General features: G+C 38.3%; 1 protein-coding gene across 3 annotated transcripts in view; it reads right to left on the bottom strand.

Moving 5' to 3' along the window:
* The window catches only part of PCNX2 (pecanex 2), a 301,990-nt gene that overhangs the window by 141,629 nt on the left and 136,678 nt on the right, over positions 1 to 23,683 (bottom strand). For all 3 annotated transcript variants that reach the window (XM_043925987.1, XM_043925989.1, XM_043925988.1), the window contains 2 exons: positions 16,123 to 16,215; positions 15,182 to 15,332 (listed from right to left, as the gene is read on the bottom strand). In XM_043925987.1, coding sequence (XP_043781922.1) covers positions 15,182 to 15,332; positions 16,123 to 16,215 — 244 coding nt within the window. The remainder of the gene's footprint in view (positions 1 to 15,181; positions 15,333 to 16,122; positions 16,216 to 23,683) is intronic.

The following is a 23,683-nucleotide window of genomic DNA, read 5'->3' as shown; positions in this document are numbered from 1 at the left end:
ACCAGTATATCCAACTATCTTTTAAACATATTTGGAATTTCTAATAAGCATCTCAGCAAAGGTCTTCATTTCATGCTCTCACCTAAACCTACTCCTCCCATGTCCACCATTCATTCATTTCACAAGTGAGACAGACAACTCTATGCCAGATATTTTCTTATGGCATAATGAGCATCCAAAACATTACAAAATGTCTGCCCTGATGGATCTTACATTCTAGTACGGACAATCAACAAAACATAATGAATATGTAAACTGCACAGTATATAATAAAGGATGGGTAATGAATGAAAGAATAGAGTGAAGAGGATCAAGAGTTCTGGGTGGTTCACATGGATAACAATGTAAAATAGAGTGGCATGAGAGACACAATTAAGAAGATGACACTTGAGAAGCAAGATGCCATTTGGACAATAGTTCATTAAATGGTACTCCCCCATCACCTAGTTTCTCAGGCCAAAATCCTTTCCTTAGTCTATCTATTCTAGGTTGGATCTTACACCTCCAAACTATAAGCAAATCTTACTGGCTCTATCTTCAAAATCTATCCCAAATTTAACCATATTTCTCCTCTTGTGCTACCATCACACCAAGTCATCATCATTTCTCACCTAGATTGATGACACTTCCTTAAAACTGGACTCCTTGCTTGTTTTAATGTCCCCAGACCCACAATTTATAATCCAACCAGCAGCCAGAGGAATTTTTAAGACATTGTTAATACCCTATTCATCTGTCTCCCATGGCTTTTCATCCTAATTATGATAAAAATCCTGTGTCAAATTTTATTTAGTTGATCCCCAAAGATTCACACTCCCCTTTTTCATGGAACTGATGCTGGTTAAGTGGCTGCCCAACTGGGGATCCCACTTTCTGGTTATTCCTTGCATATGGGAGGATCATGTGACTCATTCTTGCCCAAAAAATGAGAGCAGAAGTGTGTCATTTCCTAGTCAACTGGCTAGGTACTGGGTGCATGATTCTCCATGCGTCTTCTTCCTTCTATCTGCCGGCACAAGAATGTTAACATTCTAGAGTAACCCTGAAACCATAAGGCGAGGCTTCCAAATACTGAAGAAATCTTATACCCCAAGTGACCAGGACCCTCCACTATGCTAGGAACAATGACTAGAAAAAACCTTTTGATCACATCCCATTGGACTTTGCATGAACAAAACATATGCTTTTATTTTGCTAACCCATCAAGATTTGGAGGTATCTGCCATGATATTTAGCCTCCTCCTATCTCTTGACTAACAGAAAATCCAATGTCCTTACCATGTTTTAGAAGACCCTTGTAATTTGGCACTTTGTTACCTTTTTAATCTTATTTCCAACCACTTTCTCCATCATGCATTCTCATCCTCAGTGATCCTCCTTGAATATTACATACACCAAATTTGCTCTCTTTCAGAAGTTTGCATCTGCTGTCCATTCTGCCTAGGACTTTCCTCTTCAGATATTTTTATAACTCACTCACTAATCCTTTTGAAGTCTGCTCAAGTAGTATACCCTTAGTAGGTCCCTTTCTTACTGCCATATCCAAAACAGCCTCCTTGTGTCACAATTTCTTTAGTCTAATGAACTTTTCTTTATAAAATGTCTCGATTTGATACTTTGTTTGTGTCTTTATTTGTGTGTTATTTGTTTTCTGCTTTCTCCACAACAGGGTAAGCTCCACAAGGGCAAGGACTTTGTCTTGTTCACTACCATATTCCCCCTGTTGACACAGTAATCCTTCAATAAATATGTGTTGAGTAAATGAATGGATGATCTCCTGGGCTCCAGCTTCTTTACACACCATCTGTTTTTCTGTCCTGTTGTCATCAAAGAACTCTTGGAAATGTACATTTAGCCACTGTATACTTCATAGTCTTCATTATTCTCCACTGTGTCTATCCATACACCCCAAGTACCCTAATATAGCATATAGGCTTTTCATAATATGCTGCTATATAATTCTATGGAATCACCTTCCATCAATTTTCCACTTACATCCTATATTGAACTGACTCCCTGGATTATCAATGCTGGATTTTTTTAAAAAACCTTTTCATTTATCTCTTTTATACACAGAAATGTGCATAAAACACACACACAGAGCTGTGTCCCTAGTACTTAGCTTGAAAAACAGCCTCAAAGCACCTCATGCCTGCTTACAGCCACCACCCCACAAGGTAACCACTGCCTAATCCCTGAAGAGCAGTTTATTTTGCCTACTATTTTCATGTGTCTTTTGCTCAGCAGTGTTGTGAGATTCCTCCACATTTTCGAGGGCGGTTGTCATTTGTTCATTCTCACTGCCATAGAGTCATCTACTTATTGAACATACAGCTTTTTTCCAAGGTACTGTTCATGAGCATATGGTTAGTTTCCAGTATCTACTGTGAAGAGTGCTGCTATGAACATTTTGTACATATCTTTTGATAACCAGAGGACATTTCTGTGGAGTATGTATCTAGGCATGGAATCACTAGGTTATTAAGTGTGCACATAGAAAGCTCCAGGAGGTGTTGCCAACTTTCCAATGGTACTGAGACAATTTATACACCCACAAACAATACAAAGCTTTCCTTCCACTTGCTCCACATCCTTGCCAGAACATCTTCCCCTCCTTCATGCTAGCTGCACGGGTGGGTGTATAGTGCTATCATGTTATGGTTTTATTATGCATTTTCCTAATGATTAACACAGCTGAGTGCCTTTTCATGTGCTCACTGGCCATTTGGATATACACTCTGCTGAAGCAGTTCTTCATGGCTATTGCCTGGTTCTTTTTCCTACTGGATTATATGTCTTTCCTTCATAATTTTAAGAGTTCTGCGTACATCAGGTTTTATTCACATATATGCAATGGGAAAAATCTTTTCCCATTTTGTGGGATGCTTTTTAACTCTCCTAATAGTATCTCCTGTAAAAGAGAAATAGTTTTAATATGCTCCAAGTTCTCATCTATTTTTCCTTTTAAAGATTTCTGTGTTCTGTTCAAAAGACAAAGGCCATGACCACCTTCTACTTTCCTCTAAAACTATAATTGTTTTAAATTTTACATTTAGATCTGCATGGTATTTAGAACTGGTTATTGTGTATAATACACTATCTTACAAGATGGTGGTTGAGACTGACATTTTTCCCATTTGGATATCTAATGGGTCATCACCATCTACTGAAAACGACTGCTATTTCCCCCTGCACTGCAGTCAAGCGTGCTATTCTAGATGTCTTCATATATGTGCCTGGTGCCTGCTTGGACTATCCTTCCAAATTTCCTACTTGACAAATTCCTCATCTTTTTACAAAATATGTCACCTTGCCTTCTGGAGCTTTTCTTGGCCCCCTCCCCAACCCCTCGCCACTCCCAATACAGTCACCACCAGTGGTGGCCAAGGGCAGGGCATTTGAAGTCCATCCCAGTAGGAAGAGGCTTTATCACTAACACTGTTCAGAACTGTCAGCATAATGACAGCAAAACAGAGTCCAACTTTTAATTGGATTTGTTACTGTTTTAAAATTCTTTATAACCATGCACCCCACTTTCTGCCTGCATTCTGTATGTTACCTTTGGTTTTGAAGCAAGATGTGTTCTTTCTTTGAGCCATTACTGTACACTGTGAATTCTACAATTATAGCACCTGTCATACCAGAATAAATATTCATTTAAATATACTAATCTTCCCATTAGACTGTGAGTTTGTCAAGAGTAGGTGCTATGTCTTAATCAGTATTTCAAGTACCTAGCATAATGCCTGACCTAGAGTTAAGGTTCAATAAATGTTCATTTATCATCTTATTTTGGTGGTCAGGGGCAACTCTGAATAATTAAAATGAAAAGAGGGATTTTTAAAATAAGCAGCCTCTTGTAATTGCTTTTTTGATTCCAAAAACAAAAAGCTGTCTAACAATAACATATTAAACAACATTTCCTATTTTAATCTCTCATAAAGTATAATCAGTTAGAGCTAGGTTTCCTTCTATACAAAATTATTTTTTCTGATTTCTCAATTTATAAGACATCAACAATGTCAGACTGAGGCCATCACATCAAATGCAATTCAGCTTGCTTATAAAAATACATTTATAGAGTTTTATCAACATTTGTCACCAATTCAGAGAAACATGACAACCTTAGCTAGAATCCTGCAAAAACATGTAAATTAAGAGAAATATAAGCCAACCTCATCCTGCAGTGCAGTTAGAAAAATATCTGAATTAAAAGAAATGTTTCAGTGGCTCATCATCCAAGAGTGACCTGGGTGCCACGTGGATGGGGGGTATGATCCAGATTTTCAAGTGCTTGTCACATTTAATTTCAGTAGATGATATATTCCAGTAAGTGGAGATAAAGCTGACTGAGTGTAGGCAGACAATCCCATTGCAGTGCACAAGGATTTACTGCAGATAATGATAACAAATATGGGTTTGCCATAGAATTTCAGTTTATCCATTCCAGAAACACACAAAGCAATGAATATCAAATAATACAGAAATCACTAATAAGCTCCAAATTCATCATCCATGTCTTTCCAAATATTTGAGAGCAGAAGTACTTATTCGGTAAGATATTAACCCTCTGTGCACATGTGTGAAACTACATCAAAGACAAGATTATAAAGCATGTAGCTAAGAGAGTTAGGCTGTAAAAGTCTTGGATTGTAAGCACTAGTCTGCTGTCTGCCTTTAAAACAGCAAGCTTGTAGGACTAGCATTCAATATGGTCAAAATAACATATATGAACAGCTAAGGCCCCAGGTCTTTAATAACCGGGTCTCTACTTAGAAGCAAGATGATAGCTGCAAAAGAATTGTTTGCTGGACTTCTGAAGGATAAAAAGAACTTCAAGAGGACTAGAAATCAATTCAATCATAAGTTGCAAAAATCTTTACTATTCAATAGCACCCCTACAGTAAACAAAAAAGACTGGTTGCACTGCATAATTCAGCTCTAGCTTACTACTTGAGGTGCTGCCAGGGAATTGAAAGTGACAACAGCTGACATCTCAGTGTGATACAGAAGCTCCACATGCCTCCCACTGATTAATTCTGAATCTCTAGTTGCAGGGACTGTGAATACATTTTACACTGTCTGCATACACCAGCAAGCATGGGTATACATACTACATGTAAAGAGGAAAACATTTTAGATGATGATTCACCCCAAGGCAGGGGTTCCATGGTTTGTATTCAGCATAACATCTAGTCAAAGTGGGAATGGAAAAGGATGTGGAAAGGGAGTTCAAATCAGTATCTAGGAGGGACACAGTAGATAGTGAATCCCAGAGGTCACCAACACCATACTCTTGACTTCAAGTTCTGCTACTACTGCACATTGAAACTGAATTGAAGGCAAATCAATTTCATGCTCATTCTTATATATCTCTAGAATCCTTCTACCAAGTTCAGTCAATTATTCCAATTAAATGCTACAATCTCTAGATTGTAGAAAATGTTTAACAGATAAATGTACTGGACATTTCTATTTGGAAGTAGAAGGGAAGCAAATATAAGGATGAATAATAATGTAGGAGAAAGTTAAAACACAAGTGTGATCCAGAATTCTGAATTCTAAAAGACTAAGTTAATCCTTCATTATGAGGGTGGCCATGAAAAACTAGTAAGACAAAAAGCTTACAAAGGCAGTAACATGATAAATACGTTTAAGTCCCCAGATTGTCTCAGTATTCACACAAAGTCAAGTTAAAAAGAAAATCTTTGTAATGATATTTTATAACTGTCTTTCTGTAATGTTCCGAATACACAAAGAGACTATAAAAAAATATTTCTTTAACATTATTATTTCTCTTTTCCCTGAAATAGTAGGCCCTTGAGAAAAAGAATGCAAACTAACTCTACCACTTACAAATTTACATGTGATTTATCATGACTGAATGCTTTTCAGGTTGTGTTTTATTTAGATGTTACTAAAACTAGAGCCTCTCAATAATTAAAAGTTAATAAAAAAAAATCCCCAGGATGTTTTTATCATCTTTAGGATAAAAGATAAAAGGAAGACAATTTGTTCCAATTCAAATCTTGAATTATGACTGACAAGCTTCAAGAACATGAGGCTTCCTGCTTTGTAGCAACATATTTATAAACATTTCAATAGGGGTACACCTTGGGTTCAACTTGCCTGGTCACACCAAGGCATGTAAGGCAGAGAGACCCTGCAAAATAGATTCACTGCATCCCAGCTGGTTGCACCCCCTTATTATAAGCAACTGCTTTTCCTATGAGCATTTCTCACTCTCATCTTTCTTGCTGGGCCAAGTCCTTACTACTAAAATGTATACTTATAAAGGTTTATTCTCTTAAAAAACAGCTTTAACTACCCAAATCAGTAGCAGGAATTGAGTCATCATTCTTAAATGGAAAGCAAATCACACCACCCCACCACTTAGAGCCTAAAATTCTGTTTAAGACAAACCCAAGGTTCTCACGACCTTCCCATTCCCAAATTCGCAAATTCACAGTGAGCGTGTGGCTTCTTCTCCCCCATTTTGAGGTCTAACCCCTTTGTTATCTTTCAGGCTTTAATTAGTTGTACTTTCTCAAAGAAGCCTTTCTTTTTCCCTCAAATCTAAATTAAGATCCCTTTATAACTCCCTCCTAGCCCCCTATACTTTTCCTTCACTGGACTTTAAACACCTTGCAAATATATTAATCTGTGTGATGAATGTTCATCTCTTTAGTACAGCCAGGGGTCCAGGGCTGTCTTTCATCCTCATATTTGACATTTAGCACTGTACTCTGTTCATGGAGCCACTCAGCAGATCCAGGCAACATCACTGGTTATTGACGTAAATAACCAAAGCAGATACCTAACAGAACAAAGTCTGAGAAGCTGGGGTTCCCATGGTGAGGCACTGCCTGCCTTAGAGAAGTTCGGGATCTCCTCCTGGCCCCCTTTCTTTTGTCCTGGGCTGAGACCATGCTGGCCTTGCTCCCAAGTGCTTCATCAGCATTCACATGGTCCTTGGCATGTGACAGTGTCTATAAATGTTTTTGAATTGCTTAATAACTATTATCAGGTTCAATATCATGGTAAACATCTTAGAGAAACACAAGGTGGGAACATTCAGGAATCACAAGAATAAAGCTCATGTATTTCAAGGAATACAATTTTTTAGTTGTTTCTTTGGTGATTTTTGAGTTTGGAATCATGTTTGAAAAATTCTTTTTCTCTTTCCCTAAGATTATATAACTTGACCTATATTTTTTGCAGTGCTATTCTGGTTCTTTTCTTTCTTCTTCTTTCTTTAAAACAATTTAAATCTTTAATCCATCTGGATTTTCATTTGATACAAAGTCTAATTCAATTTTTTAAAATGTTTAGCTCATTTCCCCAAAACCATCCCACTGGCTTTTTTTTTTTTCACCAATTCAGTGGGGATTAAAAATATATTCTTCACATCTCCTCAAAGGGATGGAGAAATTCTTAGGAGACTCAAGAAATAACGTACTCTCCCTTCCTGGTAGAAAAAGGTCCTCTACCAATATTAATCCATAGTATTTAAAACTAAAAATACTAGTGAATCATTTATCAATTTTTCACATAAAGATGGTTAGCTCAAAATGTTCACAAAAAAAGGGTTAAGAGAAACTTTCAGACGTTCTCGCCATGGGCACTGGAGGAAGACACTTCTTGTGAGAACAACCACCTTGCCAAGAGCAAGGATTACATTCTTATCCATTTTTGTATCATCAACGTCCAGCACAGCACCTAGTACGTAGCAGGTGCTTGATGAATGACAAATTTACAAAATCAGAATTCCTCCCCTCAAGTAAAGTATGATGGATATGTTATTTCAATGTCAAGATTATTTTAAAACACTAAATCTATTTTTCCACTGGCATCTATGTCAATTATCGTATCACAAAGCGCCGTGAGGGTTATGTGATTTTAGATAAGATCCCAACAGACGCATGGCAGGGAGCCTGAGTCAGGCCCCATCCCAGGGGCCTCACCTACTCCAGCTGGGAACGGGCATCGTTCCTCCTCCTTGCAGGCCTGCCTTCCCATGCATGCTCGGCCCAGAGAGCTCAAAGCTGCTGAGTGCCATCCTACATACATCAAATCCAGCACAGTAAGGCTTACAGGGACTTCCCTGGTGGTCCACTGGTTAAGACTTCACATTTCCATGCCAGGGGGCATGGGTTCAATCCTTGGTCAGGGAACTAAGATCCCACATGCCTCATGGTGCAGCCAGATAAAAAGACTGCCTAATTTTCAATGTTAGTTTTTTTTTTTAAATCTTTCCCCAATTATTTTACTTCTGCATTGTTTCAAATTTATCAGCAGTTTAGAAGAACCCCAGGGGGCACCTGATAAAAATTCCATGGGAGAGAGAGTGGGAGTCTGAGGTTGGCAGCTGATGGCTGAACTCTGTCCCCAAACCCTTTGCCTCTTAACGCTGCCTGGGGCTGGCCTGTGCTTCTCCAGGAGTCCCTCTGCCTCGCTCCCCTGTGAGCAAAGAACTCTGGATTCCACTTGTCTGTCTCCCTGCTGCTGGGCAGGCCTGCTTTCACCGCCAGCCCCCTGCAGCCCCCTCCAGCCTGTGCGGGCTGACACAGGAAGATACATTCCCCAGTCGACCAGGAGGAGATGGGCCAGAAGATGAGGGCAGAAGAAGCAGAGCCAGGCAGGAGGGGAAGAGAAGGTACGTGAGAACAGCAAGAACACCAAGGCAGGCTGCCAGCCGGCAGGTTATTTTCTGACACATCAGCCCTAAGCCACTTCTTTGGCATTTGTAACACTCTTTCAGAAGCATCGTAGCAAATGAGACTATTTCTCAGGTAGCACTGGTCCATCTGAGTCACTTTGAATTAAAGAGGCATTGGAGGGTTCCTAGGTCTCTAACTATCTCTTGGTGCTAGCGTCTCTTTATGTGGAGAGAAAAAGAGGGTAAGGATACATCCCTTTTTCCAGAACCATGGCGTTTCCTCATCACACACATGGAGACCATCCCATAGATCCCAGTACAGCCTTTAGGTTCTGAAATCAGACATGCCTTATTCTTTCCTCTAGCGCTATATACATTTCAAAAGATTTTATCTGGTTGGAGTTAATCTCCATGGAAAGTCTGTAAGCTAGGTCATTCTAGTAGTACTATCTTCTGCTGGCAAAAATTTCCCGTGTCTATCCAGATCATAAAGGGTCACCAACTTATAGCACAATGGGTGAAATGAGGCACAAAACAAGGTGTAAAATAACTGAATGCAGAATCCTGGAGAAGAGGAGGGGCAGGATGTACTTACTGAGTGCAGTCTGCCTGCCAAGGACCTTGCCAAATGCTCTACATGTATTGCCTTGATTCATTTCATCCCCCAATAAATCTTTGTTGTAGGAACCCATAATTATAGATGAATCACAAAAGTTAAGCCCAACTAATAGAGACAGAGACAGGATCTGAGCCCTGCCGTATTCAGAGCCTATTCTCTGGGCCATGACAGTAGAATTCCCTTCTAAATTTTCCAAAAGCTTCCTGCAGGGTAACATCTGGTCACAAACAAAGGACCAAGAGCCTGGAAGACATCAGACTTTTCGCCAGCAGCAACAGGAGATAGAAAACAATGGGACGTTAGCTTAGGATTCCAAAAGAAGTGTTTAACTCTTTACAAGCTCCAAGCTCTCCGTTAAGTGCAAAGTAGAATGAAAACACTTTGAGATAGATGAAGTCTCAAAACATTTCCCTACCATGCACCCTTTCCCTGAAGTGACCAGAGGATGTGTTTCATTCAAAGGGAATAAACAAGGAACAATTGAAATAGGCTCCAGAGGGAGTCTGGGAAAGGATGAAACTATTTTTCAAGTTTGCCTGTGTGGAAAGTTAAATTGAGAGATATTTTACATAGTTATTGTTATTACATAGTTATTGGAAAGACTAGGAAACACAAAAACAGAACAGAAATTAGAAAGGCTATGAGATGCAAAAACAGAAATCTAAACAAGAAAAGAAATGCAAGCAGGGTACACTAATGAACTAGACATGAACAATTAGACTTTCTATACGACATACACATATATGATCAGGAAAAAAACTGAATATATGTTCAACAAAAATCATATTAGGAGGAAGGAGTAGGGGAAAATGTTCATACATGACGAAAGAGAAGAGAGAGCGATCTCTATTATTCATAACAGAGTGTCAGTAGACAGGCAAATCTGAAATATCAAGAAAGATAAGAACATGCACATTATTTGCAAGAATTATGGTAAATATTGAAGAAAGACCTAGAGTAAAAAGTAAGGAGGAATCATACAGGAAAAAGTCAACCAGGGACTGCTGCTTTTCATCACAACTTGTCCTGCTTGCCTTTTAACAGCAGGTAATAGCGAAGTGAAAGTCGCTCAGCCACATCTGACTCTTTGTGACAACATGGATAGTCCATGAATTCTCCGGGCCAGAATACTGCAGTGGGCAGCCATTCCCTTCTCCAGGGGATCTTTCCAACCCAGGGGCTGATAGGGATCAAAGCTAGGTCTCCCGCATGCAGGTGGATTCTTTACCAGCTGAGCCAACAGGGAATTATAAATGAAAAATACATTAGAAAAAGCATCATCTGTTGGAACCAAGTCTTTCACATGGAAAAACCAGTCTATCTGCAAATCAACAGGCAAGATTTGTTAAAATGCACAGTAAATCTCATTTAAGGATTACAAACTGAGGACTCAATTGTGAATTAGTTTTATAATAGTGAATTTGGTTAAATTACAATGCAAATGAGATTTTTCAATTGATATTTTAATGATTTCTATAATCTTTTATCCATTTATTCTAATGTATCCAAAAATTATAGCTTAAGCTTTTCCTGCAACCATATTTTGCAGTGGGATGAATCTCTATGTATGCATCTTATTATACACATAGACTAGAGTCCTTCAAACAAGCCTTTACCTCTGGGCTTTTCCTGTCTGTGGGGAACTCTTCCTTCAGTGAATTTACAAAGCACCAATCATTCATTCATTCATTCATTCATTCAGCCAATATTATTAAATACCTACCATGCACCAGATCCTAATGCAACATCTAATTTTTAAATCTCATTTATTTCCATTTAATACACAGAACCAACTAGTTAGAACAGCTTAACCAATGGGCATGCCAGTTGGGCTTCCCAGATGGCTCAGTGGTAAAGAACTCGCCTGCCAATGCAAGAGATGTAAGAGACGCAGGTTCAATCTTTGGGTCAGGAAGATCCCTTGGAGAAGGAAATGGCAACACACTCCAGTATTCTTGCCTGGAAAAATTCCATGGACCAGAGAAGCCTGGCAGGCTACAGTTCATAGGTCACAAAGACAGAGTCAGACACAGCTGAGCACGCATACAATCGATGGACATGAAGTTAAGGATAACCTCTTCACTCAGGGTCTGAGCCTTCTACTGGTTGTTGTTTTTGTTGTTATTTGCTTTTTTGTGTGTTTTTTGGCACACCATCTTCCCAGTACACTGAGAGTAATATGGGTAGCAGAAATAGTATACGACCAGAGGGAGTGAGATCACCTGGGTTCTGATCATTCACCGGCCACAAAGTTAGTGGGACCTGGGTCAACGTCCCTTGACATCTCTGGGTGTCAGTTTTCTCCCAATAAAGTGGTGGTATAGTATTATATAAACTTCAAGACAGACACAACACTCAGGCCTTGATACACACGCCAACTCCAACTGACTGGTAAAGTCTACTACTGGCCCGTCTTAGGACTGTTCTCTCTTAGCTATGCCTACTGCAGGACCAGGGATCACAGTGGTATCCACAGACTTACCAGCCCTGCTCTGCTTTTTCAAAATATTCTGTGACCATATGAGAAAGAAGATTTGACATAGTCTCACATTAAAGGTATATGATCAGTTTGAATCTCCTATGCATGTTTTCTGGCTAGTAGAAGGAATAAAGAAGGAAATACCTAAAAGGCAGAAAGGCAGCCAGGAGGAGAAAGTGAGAAAACAGACGGTGGATGATATCAAAATGGGTAAGGAGTCTTCAATACATTCATACTAACATATTTTAAGTATTTGGATTTTCCTTCCAACACACAATTTTGAAATGCTATCTGTTTTTCATTATGAGCCTGATTTGTTAAATCTATTACTCTTGGCTAGATTTCAGGTGGATTATAAACAGCTAATGTAGGCAAGTGAGAAATATCCACCAAGCCTCTACTGAAGCCTGTGGTCCCAAAGGGAACGTCTTCCGCCCATCATAAAGGACAGAGGCCCAGAACTGCCCACCCACTCAGTCCTCCAAGAGGGGATATCAACATACAAACACACTCTCCTTTCTTGCTCTTGACCCTTGTACTGAAAAGATCATTCAGATTTAAAATGTCTAAATGATTCTAATATAGGCTGGGTTCTCTTAGATTCAGGGGTAAAAAACAAGGACACACACACACAAATTCCAAGTTTTCCACTTGGAAAACTTTCAGTGTTGAATGCCACACTCTGAACTGCCACAATGAGGGGAGTCTACACCTGATCTACTCTATTTTCCTCTCTCTTGTCACGTTCTCTGTCCTCAACCCAAAGGCATATAAGTATCTAGGTACAGGCACAGACACACATGATACAGATATAGATATGCAGTTTCCCAAGTGAAAGCATCTGACCTCAAATCCCCATCAACTACTTACCACTGAGGCTGAAACAATACTCAACTAATGTCAACAAAACCTAGTATTTCAATAATAAGTTAAGGAAATGAAAGGCAAATGTGACCCTCACACTGCAGAAATTCTAAAGAAACTCGTCTTTTCTTCAGGTAGCTTGACTGACCCACATGCAGGAACTGGTTTGGATGGACCACTCAGACGGTAATGGATCTGCCTTCAATGAGGGAGGCCTGTGATTGATCCCTGGGTCAGGAAGATTCCCTGGAGAAGGGAATGGCAACCCACTCCAGTACTCTTGTCTGGAGAATCCCATGGACAGAGAGAGGAGCCTGGTGCGCTACACAGTCCATTGGGTTGCAAAGAGCTGAACATGACTGAGTGACCAACACTGTTACTTTCTTTCACTTTCCGTCTAGGTGGATTGTAACATGAACTGACCATTATCAACTGCACCTACTCTGAGCTCATCTTCCTTCAGTTTTTATATTACTGATAATAATTTGCATTTATGTAGCAAACAAGATTGAACACAGCATTTGAAAACCGTATTATGCAGCTTGATCTTTGGTGAGTCACTGGTGTTGTAAGTGGGAATAACAAACGTCCGAAGGCAGGACAGTCTGAGCTGCCTCCACCACCTTCTAAACCCTATGCTGGCAGCAGGCCCATCAGGCTATGTCTCTCCTCTAAGCAAAACCCTGTTTTGTTGATTTCGCTGTTTCAAACTAAGGCAGCTCCAGGTAGCCTCTCAGACATGTTCTCTATTCTTGGCAGCATCATAAGTGATTATTTTATTTCTTCTTAAATTAATTCCCCTCTGCCCTTTTACTTTGGTCACGCCGATAGGAACAGAGTGAAGGGATGAAGTGGGTACTTAAATAGTTTATCTCACTAGGGGATTGTAAGTAAGAAAATATGGGAGACTCCTGTAAATCAACAATTACTCAAGAATGCAGGTTTGCTTAATCACAAAACCAAGCAGGCTTGCTCAGCAACAAAACCATGCAACAGAATCATGAGACATGCCCCTAAACAATAAAACAATGGTGGCATGAGACCCACATCCTGCCCAGGGAGCTCAGTAAGTTAGGACGTGCTCTCTGTACACACAAAAAGCAATAATTTGTGGACCTAGCTTGACCTTGTAGGGACAAGAAAACTCCCCTGCCCAACCTGCAGGAGGAACTGACGATGGAAGCATTGCATCTACTCAAGAATAACAAAGATCTTCCACCCCTCTCCACTTTTCCTTTGATTTTAAAACTGCAGCCCAGTAAGTTCTGGGCATGGCATCCTCTCACCTGCTCACCTGTAACCCTCACAAGCATCCTATTCTAATAAATCACTTCTTTTCTCTTTGCCTTTTGCTAAATTTTTCCCACACTGGAAAGATAAGGGACTGTGGTACCTGAGCTCTTCTGAGTCTTCGAAACAACACTGAATCATTTCAGTACTAGCCTACTGAAGTTATCGATGACAAACCTGGCTGAGTCCAGCAAACCTTGAGTCAGCAAACTATGAGTATGCGTCAGCATACCTCGGTGCTACTCATATACCCTCATGTCTGAAGGTGGAGATGACTAGATGACTCATTTAACAATGGAGAAATTACAGTGAGCTATATAGTTCTGTGTAGACTTAGCATCGTTGGCTAGTTACAGACTATAGCTATAAACCGTGCCCAATATGTCTGAACATGGGGATAAATCAATCCATCTGCCATCTGTTCAATCACAGAGCCTGGAGAGACCTAACATGGAAATTTCTGACTTTTTTACTTAGAAGCTCAAATACTGTTAGGGTCATTATCAAGCTGTTACTTAATGGTGGCCAGAGTCAGCCATGGAAACTGCTAAGTCAATCAAGTCCAGGTCGGGGTGTGGGTCTAGTTCTAGGTGAGCACTGCAAATTCAACAAAATTTCAAGGGGTCATGGCTCAAAATTCAAAGGTCAGCCTCTGCTACATCCCACCTCTGGTTTTGTGGAAGAGGATAAGGCAAGTTGAGTGATGCTATTCTTGGTCCCCCATCAGCTGAACGTGGAACAGCATAACGTTCAGGTCTGAATGATATAAATGAAATTTTCCTCAATAATAACAACAAATCATTTTCATAAAACAGACTTCTCATTCACCCCACTTCAGCTTTCTTGTTCGGGGAACATTACTGCACACTTCAGGTACACACGCTCTCCTTTATCTACTGTAGAGAAACACACACTTCCCTGGCAGCTCAGATGGTAAAGCATCTGCCTGCAATGCAGGAGACCTGGGTTTGATCCCTGGGTAGGGACGATCCCCTAGAAAATGGAATGGCAACCCACTCCAGTATTCTCACCTGGAGAATCCCACGGACAGAGAAGACTGGCAGGCTACAGTCAGGCTACAGGGGTTGCAAGACGTCGGACACCACTGAGTGACTAACACAACATATACGCACACATAAAGTAATCCGCACATCACCATATTTACGGATACATTTCCACAGCATTAAGGACATCAGCACAGCTGTGCACATTCTCAGTATAAGGCAGACCTCCCGCCACACCCCATTTTCATGAAGGATACCTTACTCACCTCTCACTTCCCGTTGCTGATACTCTCTGTTTTTAAGGATGGGGTGTGAAATCCACATCCACGGGTGATGTTTGCGCAGCTGGGGGAGCAGGTAGTGGGTTACAAACCCCACAGCTCCAGCCAGGGCAAAGAGCACAATGCTGAGAAAGGGCTGCAACAGAAGAAGGTAAGAGTCAATGTGTAGCTGGAAGCATGGGGAAGGATGCCTGTAAATAACCCAGAACCATAACTATGCTCCTTCCCTGCTCCTCCCAAAGCACACAGAGCCAAACTCAGCTCTTCCTTCAGGCCTCTGAAAATTTCTCCCGTAGCACTTGAAACTGGTCTCTGCATTGAGAACCACCAAGACGGAGTGCAGAAGAGGCTGAGACATTCTGCCCATTAGAATACTTTTTCTTGCTTTTTGTTATTTTTTTTAAAGATGAGATGGAGAATAACAAATTTAGCTAACAGACTTTTCTTCACTGATAGAAAAGTGAGACAGCAGCTATCTGCAAGAACCTCTAGCCAGAAATCCCATCTGGCTCACTATACTGCTGTTTTTCCAGCCGAAAATTATGTTCCAATAATCGTTTTGGCTCTGCGACTTCCATCTCATTCCTGATTTGGTGAGTCCTCCCTTCTCCACTCTTAGCAGTGAGCTGTGATCCTGTCATGACTGTTGACCATCCTCATGGTGGATTCTATAAGATATGCTAACCAAACAATTCCCTGGATGGGAAACAGTAAGGGTAAAACATCTGCATCAACTCTGTGTTGTGGACCAAAACTCATCTCAGACATAACTCAACACACCTGGATATATTCCTCCAAGCTCTCTATTCTCTTCTATTCTTCCTCTGGCTCCACTAAGCTCTCAATAGCCTGGAGCTGCACAGTGGGCTCTGTTTATTACAGGCAACGAGGAGAGGGGAAGAGTGCAAAGCCAAATGGATACATACTCGCAAGGACAGGAACACAGTGCTGGCACTGACCGCAAACGACAGAACGGCAGCCACCGAGCAGATGATGAGATCCGATTTTAAGATATCCTTCTGCAAACAGAAAACAACTGTACAGTTCGCTCTCCTGTGTTTCTCTCGGCAACCCTGGGGCACCAGGTAAATCAGGTGACAGCATCTTAACCCCTGGATACACCACATACCTGATCTATTCCCAATGGCACACGTTGGATGGACCATTCAGCACCTCCCATGTGGGGGGTATCAGGGAAACTAAGGCAGAAGCGGGGCAAAAGGAAATACAGACTGCCATGCCTCCATCCGCTAGCCAGGGAGAGAAGATTTTCTACACGTGTAAGAGGCATAAAGTTCTTGACAATCACAGATCAGATGCGAGATGCCCAGGTCTAATAAAGATGGGTAAAGTGCTAATAATCTCCACTGGGCTTTGGTGTGGCTTGTATTTTAATGTGCATGCAGCCTAGGCCAGACAGAGGCCTCTTACACACTTACATTTTTCTTTGCTCCTAAATAGATTTTACATTTTAATTCAGTTAAATTAGGTAAAAGCGACTTCCAAATAATTTAAGTATATTTATATTATGTACACATATGCAGGAAATGAAATGTCAGTAACTTGCTACTAATTTTCCATCACACAAAATTGTGTAGTGAGCAGGCATAAAGGAAAACGAAGCAAAGTTAGACCAAAGAATGTTACTAATACTGCAGATACATGGAAAATGGCCTGTTAGCTCAGTAGGATACAATGTTGGCTAACTGACAGAGCTAAAAGGAGTACTGGGGGATCATTAAATTTTTTCTTTCTACAGAATCCAATTAGCTGCAGTACATAATTACTGAACATATTAAGGTATCACATTATTATCTGAAAACTCTGAAATCATCAGTTTAAATATATCAATATATCATATCAAAAATGAATTATGCCTCTTAAATAATTATTTTGAATGTTACCTGCCAGAAAATCATACAGAATATACATCTGTTTCCCCATAGCCTCCCTTCTTTTCTTTTTGTACAAACCGTATACCTGTTTACCTACATTCCCTCCCTACCTTTATCTTTTCCTGTCTTTTTAAAATTAAAATCTGGAGTTTCTTGCAAGTCATGTTGCTGATTTTCTGACTGAATTGTCATCCAAAGTGACAGGAAGAAATCAGGAGGACAGTTAAATGCAGTAAAAATGACCTGAACCATCTGATGAAAAATCAACATGGCTTTGTCAGGATAATCAATAATACACTGAAGAGATCCACTCTCAACATCAATTTACCAATTAGCTGCTAAAGTTGCTTTGCACTTCCTATCTCCAAAGTTTACAATTCACATACAAGTACTGAATATATGAGCTATCAAATAGTGATAAACAAAATTCTGGATTTATTCTTAGTAATGGTAATCTGATTTTTGAGCAGGAAAATCATTGGTTTTTAATTCTGAATCTATAAACTTTCGCATCATAAGTTTTCTCAAAAATTTACTATTAGTAAATGGCAAAAATCTAGTTATCTCCTTTCATTCCAAATGCTTGAAAGAAGGCCAAACTCTCCCAGAGGGAAGTTCTATAATTCACTGCATCTTCAGGCTGTGGAGATTTATTCATTTTTATTTACTATTTTTCATTGACATGGTTTATGTCATTTTAAAATTGCTGATGCTTATCCAAAAGGGAGATATACATTTTCCCAAATATTCTATCTTAAAATTGTCATTTAAAAATTTTTTTATTTTGTATTGGAGCATAGTTGATTAACAATGCTATGTTAGTTAAACTATGCCATTTTTAAATGACCTGCTTAAAATTGTTTAAAGGCAATTCCAATAAAAATCCTAATAGGATTGTTATTTTATTTTTTTACAAATTTGGAAGTTAATTCAAAAGTTTACTTGGAAATGCAACAGACCTAGACTGGGGACTAGGTAAAACAATTTTGAAAAAGAAGAACAAAGTTGGAGGACACTCAATATCTGATTCAGAAACTGCATGTGCAAAACCATGGTAATCAGGTATTGGTGGCATTGCCACAAAATTGACATTGAGGCCACCTGAACAGAAAAAAAAATCCAGAAATAGGCCAACGTATAAACAGTCAACTGATTTTAAACAAAGGGGTCAAGGTAAAAATGACACCTTTCCCCACAATAAGGTAAAGGAAAATTTTTTTCAACTGATTCTGGTTTAGTTGGATAGCCATCTACAAAAAGAAAACAATAACAAAAAATCTCCTTGACACCTCACATCATGCACAAACATTAACTCAACTGGCATCATAAACCTAAACTATCAAATTCCTCAAAGAAAACATAAGAAGAAATCTTAGTGACTCTGGGTTTGGCAAAGTTTTCCTAAATAAGACACTAAAAGCTGCAACTGTGAAAATGAAAAAAAAAAGTCATAATTTGGGCTTTAAGAAAATTTAAAATATTTGTTCTTCCAAAGACCTTCTAACAGAATGAAAAAGCAAGCCACAGACTGGGAAAAACAAACATACATGATTTGCAAAACATCCATCCAACAAAGGATTTTACAACTCAATAAGAAGTCCAACAACTCTTTCTAACTCTCATTCCTAACTGCACATGGGCAAAACTTTTGAATAGGCTCACCAAAGGAGATGGTAGATGGTAATTATTGAGCTTTTCACTTTTGATGCTAATTAATAAAACCACAGGATAAATTAATGATATTACCAAACCTTTTTTCATATTTTTAATTAATTCTCTAGAAAAACTATGATAAATAGATTCACTATATCATAGGTTTAAGAGTATTTCACAATTCTTGATAAATTACATCTTATTAGATGATTGTAATAATTTACACAAATATAATTCAATGTCTAAGAGAGCTCACCTTTTCACTCTTGATGCTAACTAATAAAAAATTACAAACTTAATATTGGTAACAGTAACATCAGCAACGTAGAAAGGAAATGATTTCCTCTTTTCATATAGCCACCAAAAAGCAGATATTATTTTGCTCCAAAAAATTTTATTCTGGAAAATATTTTTTGAAAGGAATCTTGAAACACACCTCAGAGACTGTTGCTGTGTCTTCTGGGCCAGTTTTTTGGCCTGTAAATGCTGAACCATAGTTCTAGCACTAATCATGATGTCTATGGGTTTTTCCATGAATGTTTCTTAAACATCTAATCTAGTATACATTAAATTTTCTGCCTTTTTCAACAGTAGTTTCTTTTGTAAACATTATAGGTATGATTATATAGATGTATAGACTTACTATCATCACTTAATGGTCAAATAATTTTCCATCTTGTGATGCCATACATATAAACACATACATATACCAACAATATCATAATGGACCCTCAAAGCATTAATCTAGTGAATAAAATTGAATGTAAACATTTCCTAACTGCTAAGACACTGGGTTGCCTTCCATTTTTAACCATAATGAATTATGCTGCAATCATCTTTTGGGCTTCCCAGGTGGCTCAGTGGTAAAGAATCTGCCTGGCAGTGAAGGAGCTGCAGAAGATGTGGGCTCAATCCTAGGTCAGGAAGATCCCTTGGAGGAGGAAATGGCAACCCACTCTAGTATTCTTGTGTGGAGCTTCCCATGGACAAGAGGAGCCTGTCACGTGATAATCCATAGGGTTGCCAAGAATAGGAAACGACTACTTGCTTGCTTGCTCCATTATCTTTTTGCACCTAAGTCTTTTTTCATATTTTGAATCAATTCTCTATAAAAAATTATGATAAATAGATTTATTATATCATAGGTTAAGAGTATTTCACAATTCTTGATAAATTACACCTTATCAGATAATTGTAATAATTTACACAAATATAATACAATGTCTAAGAGATCTCATCTTGTCACAATTAACAATATCATTAGTTTATCCTGTGCTAACTGAGTAGACCAAAATATACCATCTCATTTTAACCTGCATTTTTTTATTTATAAGAAGGGTAAGTATATTTCATACATTTACCTATTAAATATTTTGCCCCTAAATGAAGCATTAATATTATTTGCTTATAGAGTTTAAAAAATTATAACAGTCATTGGTATAAGAAAGATAATTTAACTTACAAATTTGTAACACATATTTTTAGAAATTATCAAAATTATTTGCATTTTATTGCCCTTTTTCATATAGAAGTTTAAATTTTTATGTACTCAAATTTAACTGTGTGCGTATTTATTTTTATCTTACAGATCCTATAGTCTGGGAAATCATTTGCTCTTTAGAATTTGAATAAGTGTGTATTATATTTCATGCTCTTTTATGAAAATTTCTTTAACACTTTTAAAAATGTGAGCCATGCATACAGAAAATTATATAAAATACATATAGACAATGTAAGGAATAATTATAAAGTGAATGCCTCAGTGAGAATGCCTGGTTCAAGAATCCAGTATTCCTGGTACCCAAGAAGTCCTTTGTATGTGACTCCCTGGTCATAAACCCTTTCTTCCCCTCTTTGGGTGCCCATCAACTATCCTGATTGATGAACACAACTTTCTTGCTTTAGAAAAACTGTTCGCTACTTATGTATGCAGCTATAAACAGCTGAGTTTGCCTATTTTTACCTGATAGATGGCACACACTGTATGTATCTGTTTGTGTCTGTTTCCTCTGCTCAACACTAGTGTCGTGATGAATACAGTGAAGCGAAAGTCGCTCAGTTGTGTCTGACTCTTTGTGACCCCATGGGCTGTTCTCCAGGCCACAATACTGGAGTGGGTAGCTGTTTCCTTCTCCAGGGGATCTTCCCAGACCAGGGATTTAACCCAGGTCTTCTGTACTGCAGGCGGATTCTTTACCAGCTGAGCCACAAGGGAAGCCCAAGAATACTGGAGTGGGTAGCCTAGCCCTTCTCCAGCAGATATTCCCGACCCAGAAATCGAACCAGGGTCTCTGGCATTGCAGACGGATTCTTTACCAACTGAGCTATCAGGGACTATAAAATTCCTATAAATTATAAGAAAACCAGACATCTCAGTTTAAAATGGGCAAATATAAATGGCCATTTTTTAAGTGGTTAAAATTCACCATTTATAGCTCTAGTAAGTTCCTTTCCTTTGCTACGAAGGCCATTCTACTGTAGGTGGAATTTCCAGCAGCTTCAGTTTGGGGTTCTTATGACCAAATGCTATGTTGAGCAATCTTATGTGTGTATCTGGTACAAATGTGCAAGATTTGCTCTAGGGTAGATACGTATTTAGAAGTAGAAATGCTGGCTCTAGTGTATACATATAATACCAACTTTATAATACCAGACTGTTTCCAAAACAGATATATTGTACTAACTTACTCTACTCTTAGCAGTACATGAAGTTTCATGGTGCTACACTTCTGTCAACACTTAGTATCATGAACACTTTAATTTATTGTCAGTCTGGTTGGTATAAAATGATAGCTTGTTTGGAATTTCCTGGTTATTAATTAGACTGCATATGTAGTCATGTTTTGGCCATTGATATTTGCCCATTTTTAATTGAGATATCTGGTTTTCTTATAATTTATAGGACTTTAATATTAATCATGACACTAGTGCTTCATCAACTATACATGTTTTAAAAATCGTTTCCCATTCTGTAGCTTAGGTTTTTAAGTCTTATTTGAAGAAGCTATTATTTGATAAATCAAAAGTGATAATTTTAATGAATTAGAAGTTTTGTTATTAAAATTTTTTCTGTACCCTGATATCATAAAGCTAATCTCCTTTATTATGATTCTAAGTGCTTTCAGGGTTTGTCATCTAATATTTAGATGCAAAATTCCATCTGAAATTGACTTTAAGGACAATGGGACAAAAGAATCCTATTATATTTTTCTACTTATTAAAAACCATTTTTTATTCTATTTTTCCTTCTGTACAGGGTTGGAACTTACATGCTCTGTTTCTATTCCTTTAGCAGTTATACTAAACAATCAATTATGCAAGCTTAAATAATGACAGTCTAAATTTAATCAATATTTTAATTCATATCCTGGACATACAAAGAAATTAACAAGTCCTGGTGCCCATTTCCCTTCCCATCCAAACTTGAATGTTACTGTAGTCGCATATGTCAATTTTACTTCACATTTTTTAAGTCAACCATACACTCACGATGGTTTTATACAGTCAAAATTTTCTTAGATTTACTAACACACTGCCACTTTCTTTTCTCTTTGTGCTTTCTTATAAATTAGACCATCAGAGACTACTTTCTCTTGAAGACTATCTTTCAGAATTACATTCACTGAGAGTGCCTCAGCATTTTTCTAAAATATTTTTATTTTGCCCTTATTCTTGAAAGATATTTTCACTGGGCATCAAACTCTAGCGTGCCAGTTATTTGCTTTACAGAACTTTAAACATATCAAACTGTCTTCTGTTTTACACTATTCCACTTGGTAAGGTAGCTTTCAGGCTGTCATTCATTTGAATGTAATCTGTTCATTTTGTTTAACAAATTTAAGATGGTCTGTGTCTTTGGTGTACTGTAATTTCACTACAGTTTGTCCAGTGTGTATTCTTCTTTAATTTATCCTGCTTGTGATTCACCAGAATTCTTAAATCTCTGATCAGGGTCTTTCATCAGTTATGGTAAATACTCAGATACTATCTCATCAAATATTCATTATGCTTCAGTCTCTCTCCCTTTTTTCTGGAATTCTGATTATATATATATATATATATATATATATATATATATATATATAAAATGTAAATAGATAGATATATTAGATCTTCTTATTCCATCTTTCACATCTCTGCATCTGTTGTATATATATCCTAATTTTTGGTCTATCATTGTTGCATTCCAGAGACTTTCCTCTGTCTTGCTCTTTCAGTATACTAACTCTCCTTTCAGAGATATCTAATCTCTCCCATATGTCTGTGTGTTTACTTTAATTGCTTTACTTTGTTTAGGTCTTTTGGGTTCTCTTTCAAACATACTGGATCATTTTAAATACTTTCTATGGATTAAAATATTAAGTGAAAGTCACTCAGTTGTGTCCGACTCTTTGCAGCCCTATGGACTATACAGTCCATGGAATTCTCCAGACCAGAATACTGGAGTGGGTAGCCTTTCCCTTCTCCAGAGATCTTCACAACCCAGGGATTGAACCCAGATCTCCCACATTGCAGGCAGATTCTTTACCAGCTGAGCCACCAAGGAAGCCTGTTAAATATTAACCCTTTTATTTCATCAAACATAGTAAGTAGAGTTGTTTCAAAATGTGTATCTGATCATTCCAATATTTGAAGTGATTGCAAATCTATTTCTTCTGGCTCTTTGTTTTTCTGTGTAGTTTTAAATTTTTATCAAAAGCTGCTCACATTCCCTAGAAAAATGGTTTTGGGAATTTGGGGAGACTGAGAAGGAAGGAATCTCTACAGAAGATTCATATATTTTTGTCTTTGTTTTGTCATAAGGCATTTCCAGTTGCCAGTAACTTTAAAGTATATTCATAAATTGAGGGGGACTGTACAATTCAGATGTTAGAATTTGTACTGAAAATCCATGGAAATGATTATTTTGTTGCTGTTAAGTTCAACCCTGGAGTGAATT

This window comes from Cervus elaphus, chromosome 15 (assembly GCF_910594005.1).
Source record: "Cervus elaphus chromosome 15, mCerEla1.1, whole genome shotgun sequence".
NCBI classification, from domain to species: Eukaryota; Metazoa; Chordata; class Mammalia; order Artiodactyla; family Cervidae; genus Cervus; species Cervus elaphus.
The sequence above is the reverse complement of the archived record's forward strand: the minus strand, read 5'-3'. Positions and strand labels throughout refer to the sequence as shown.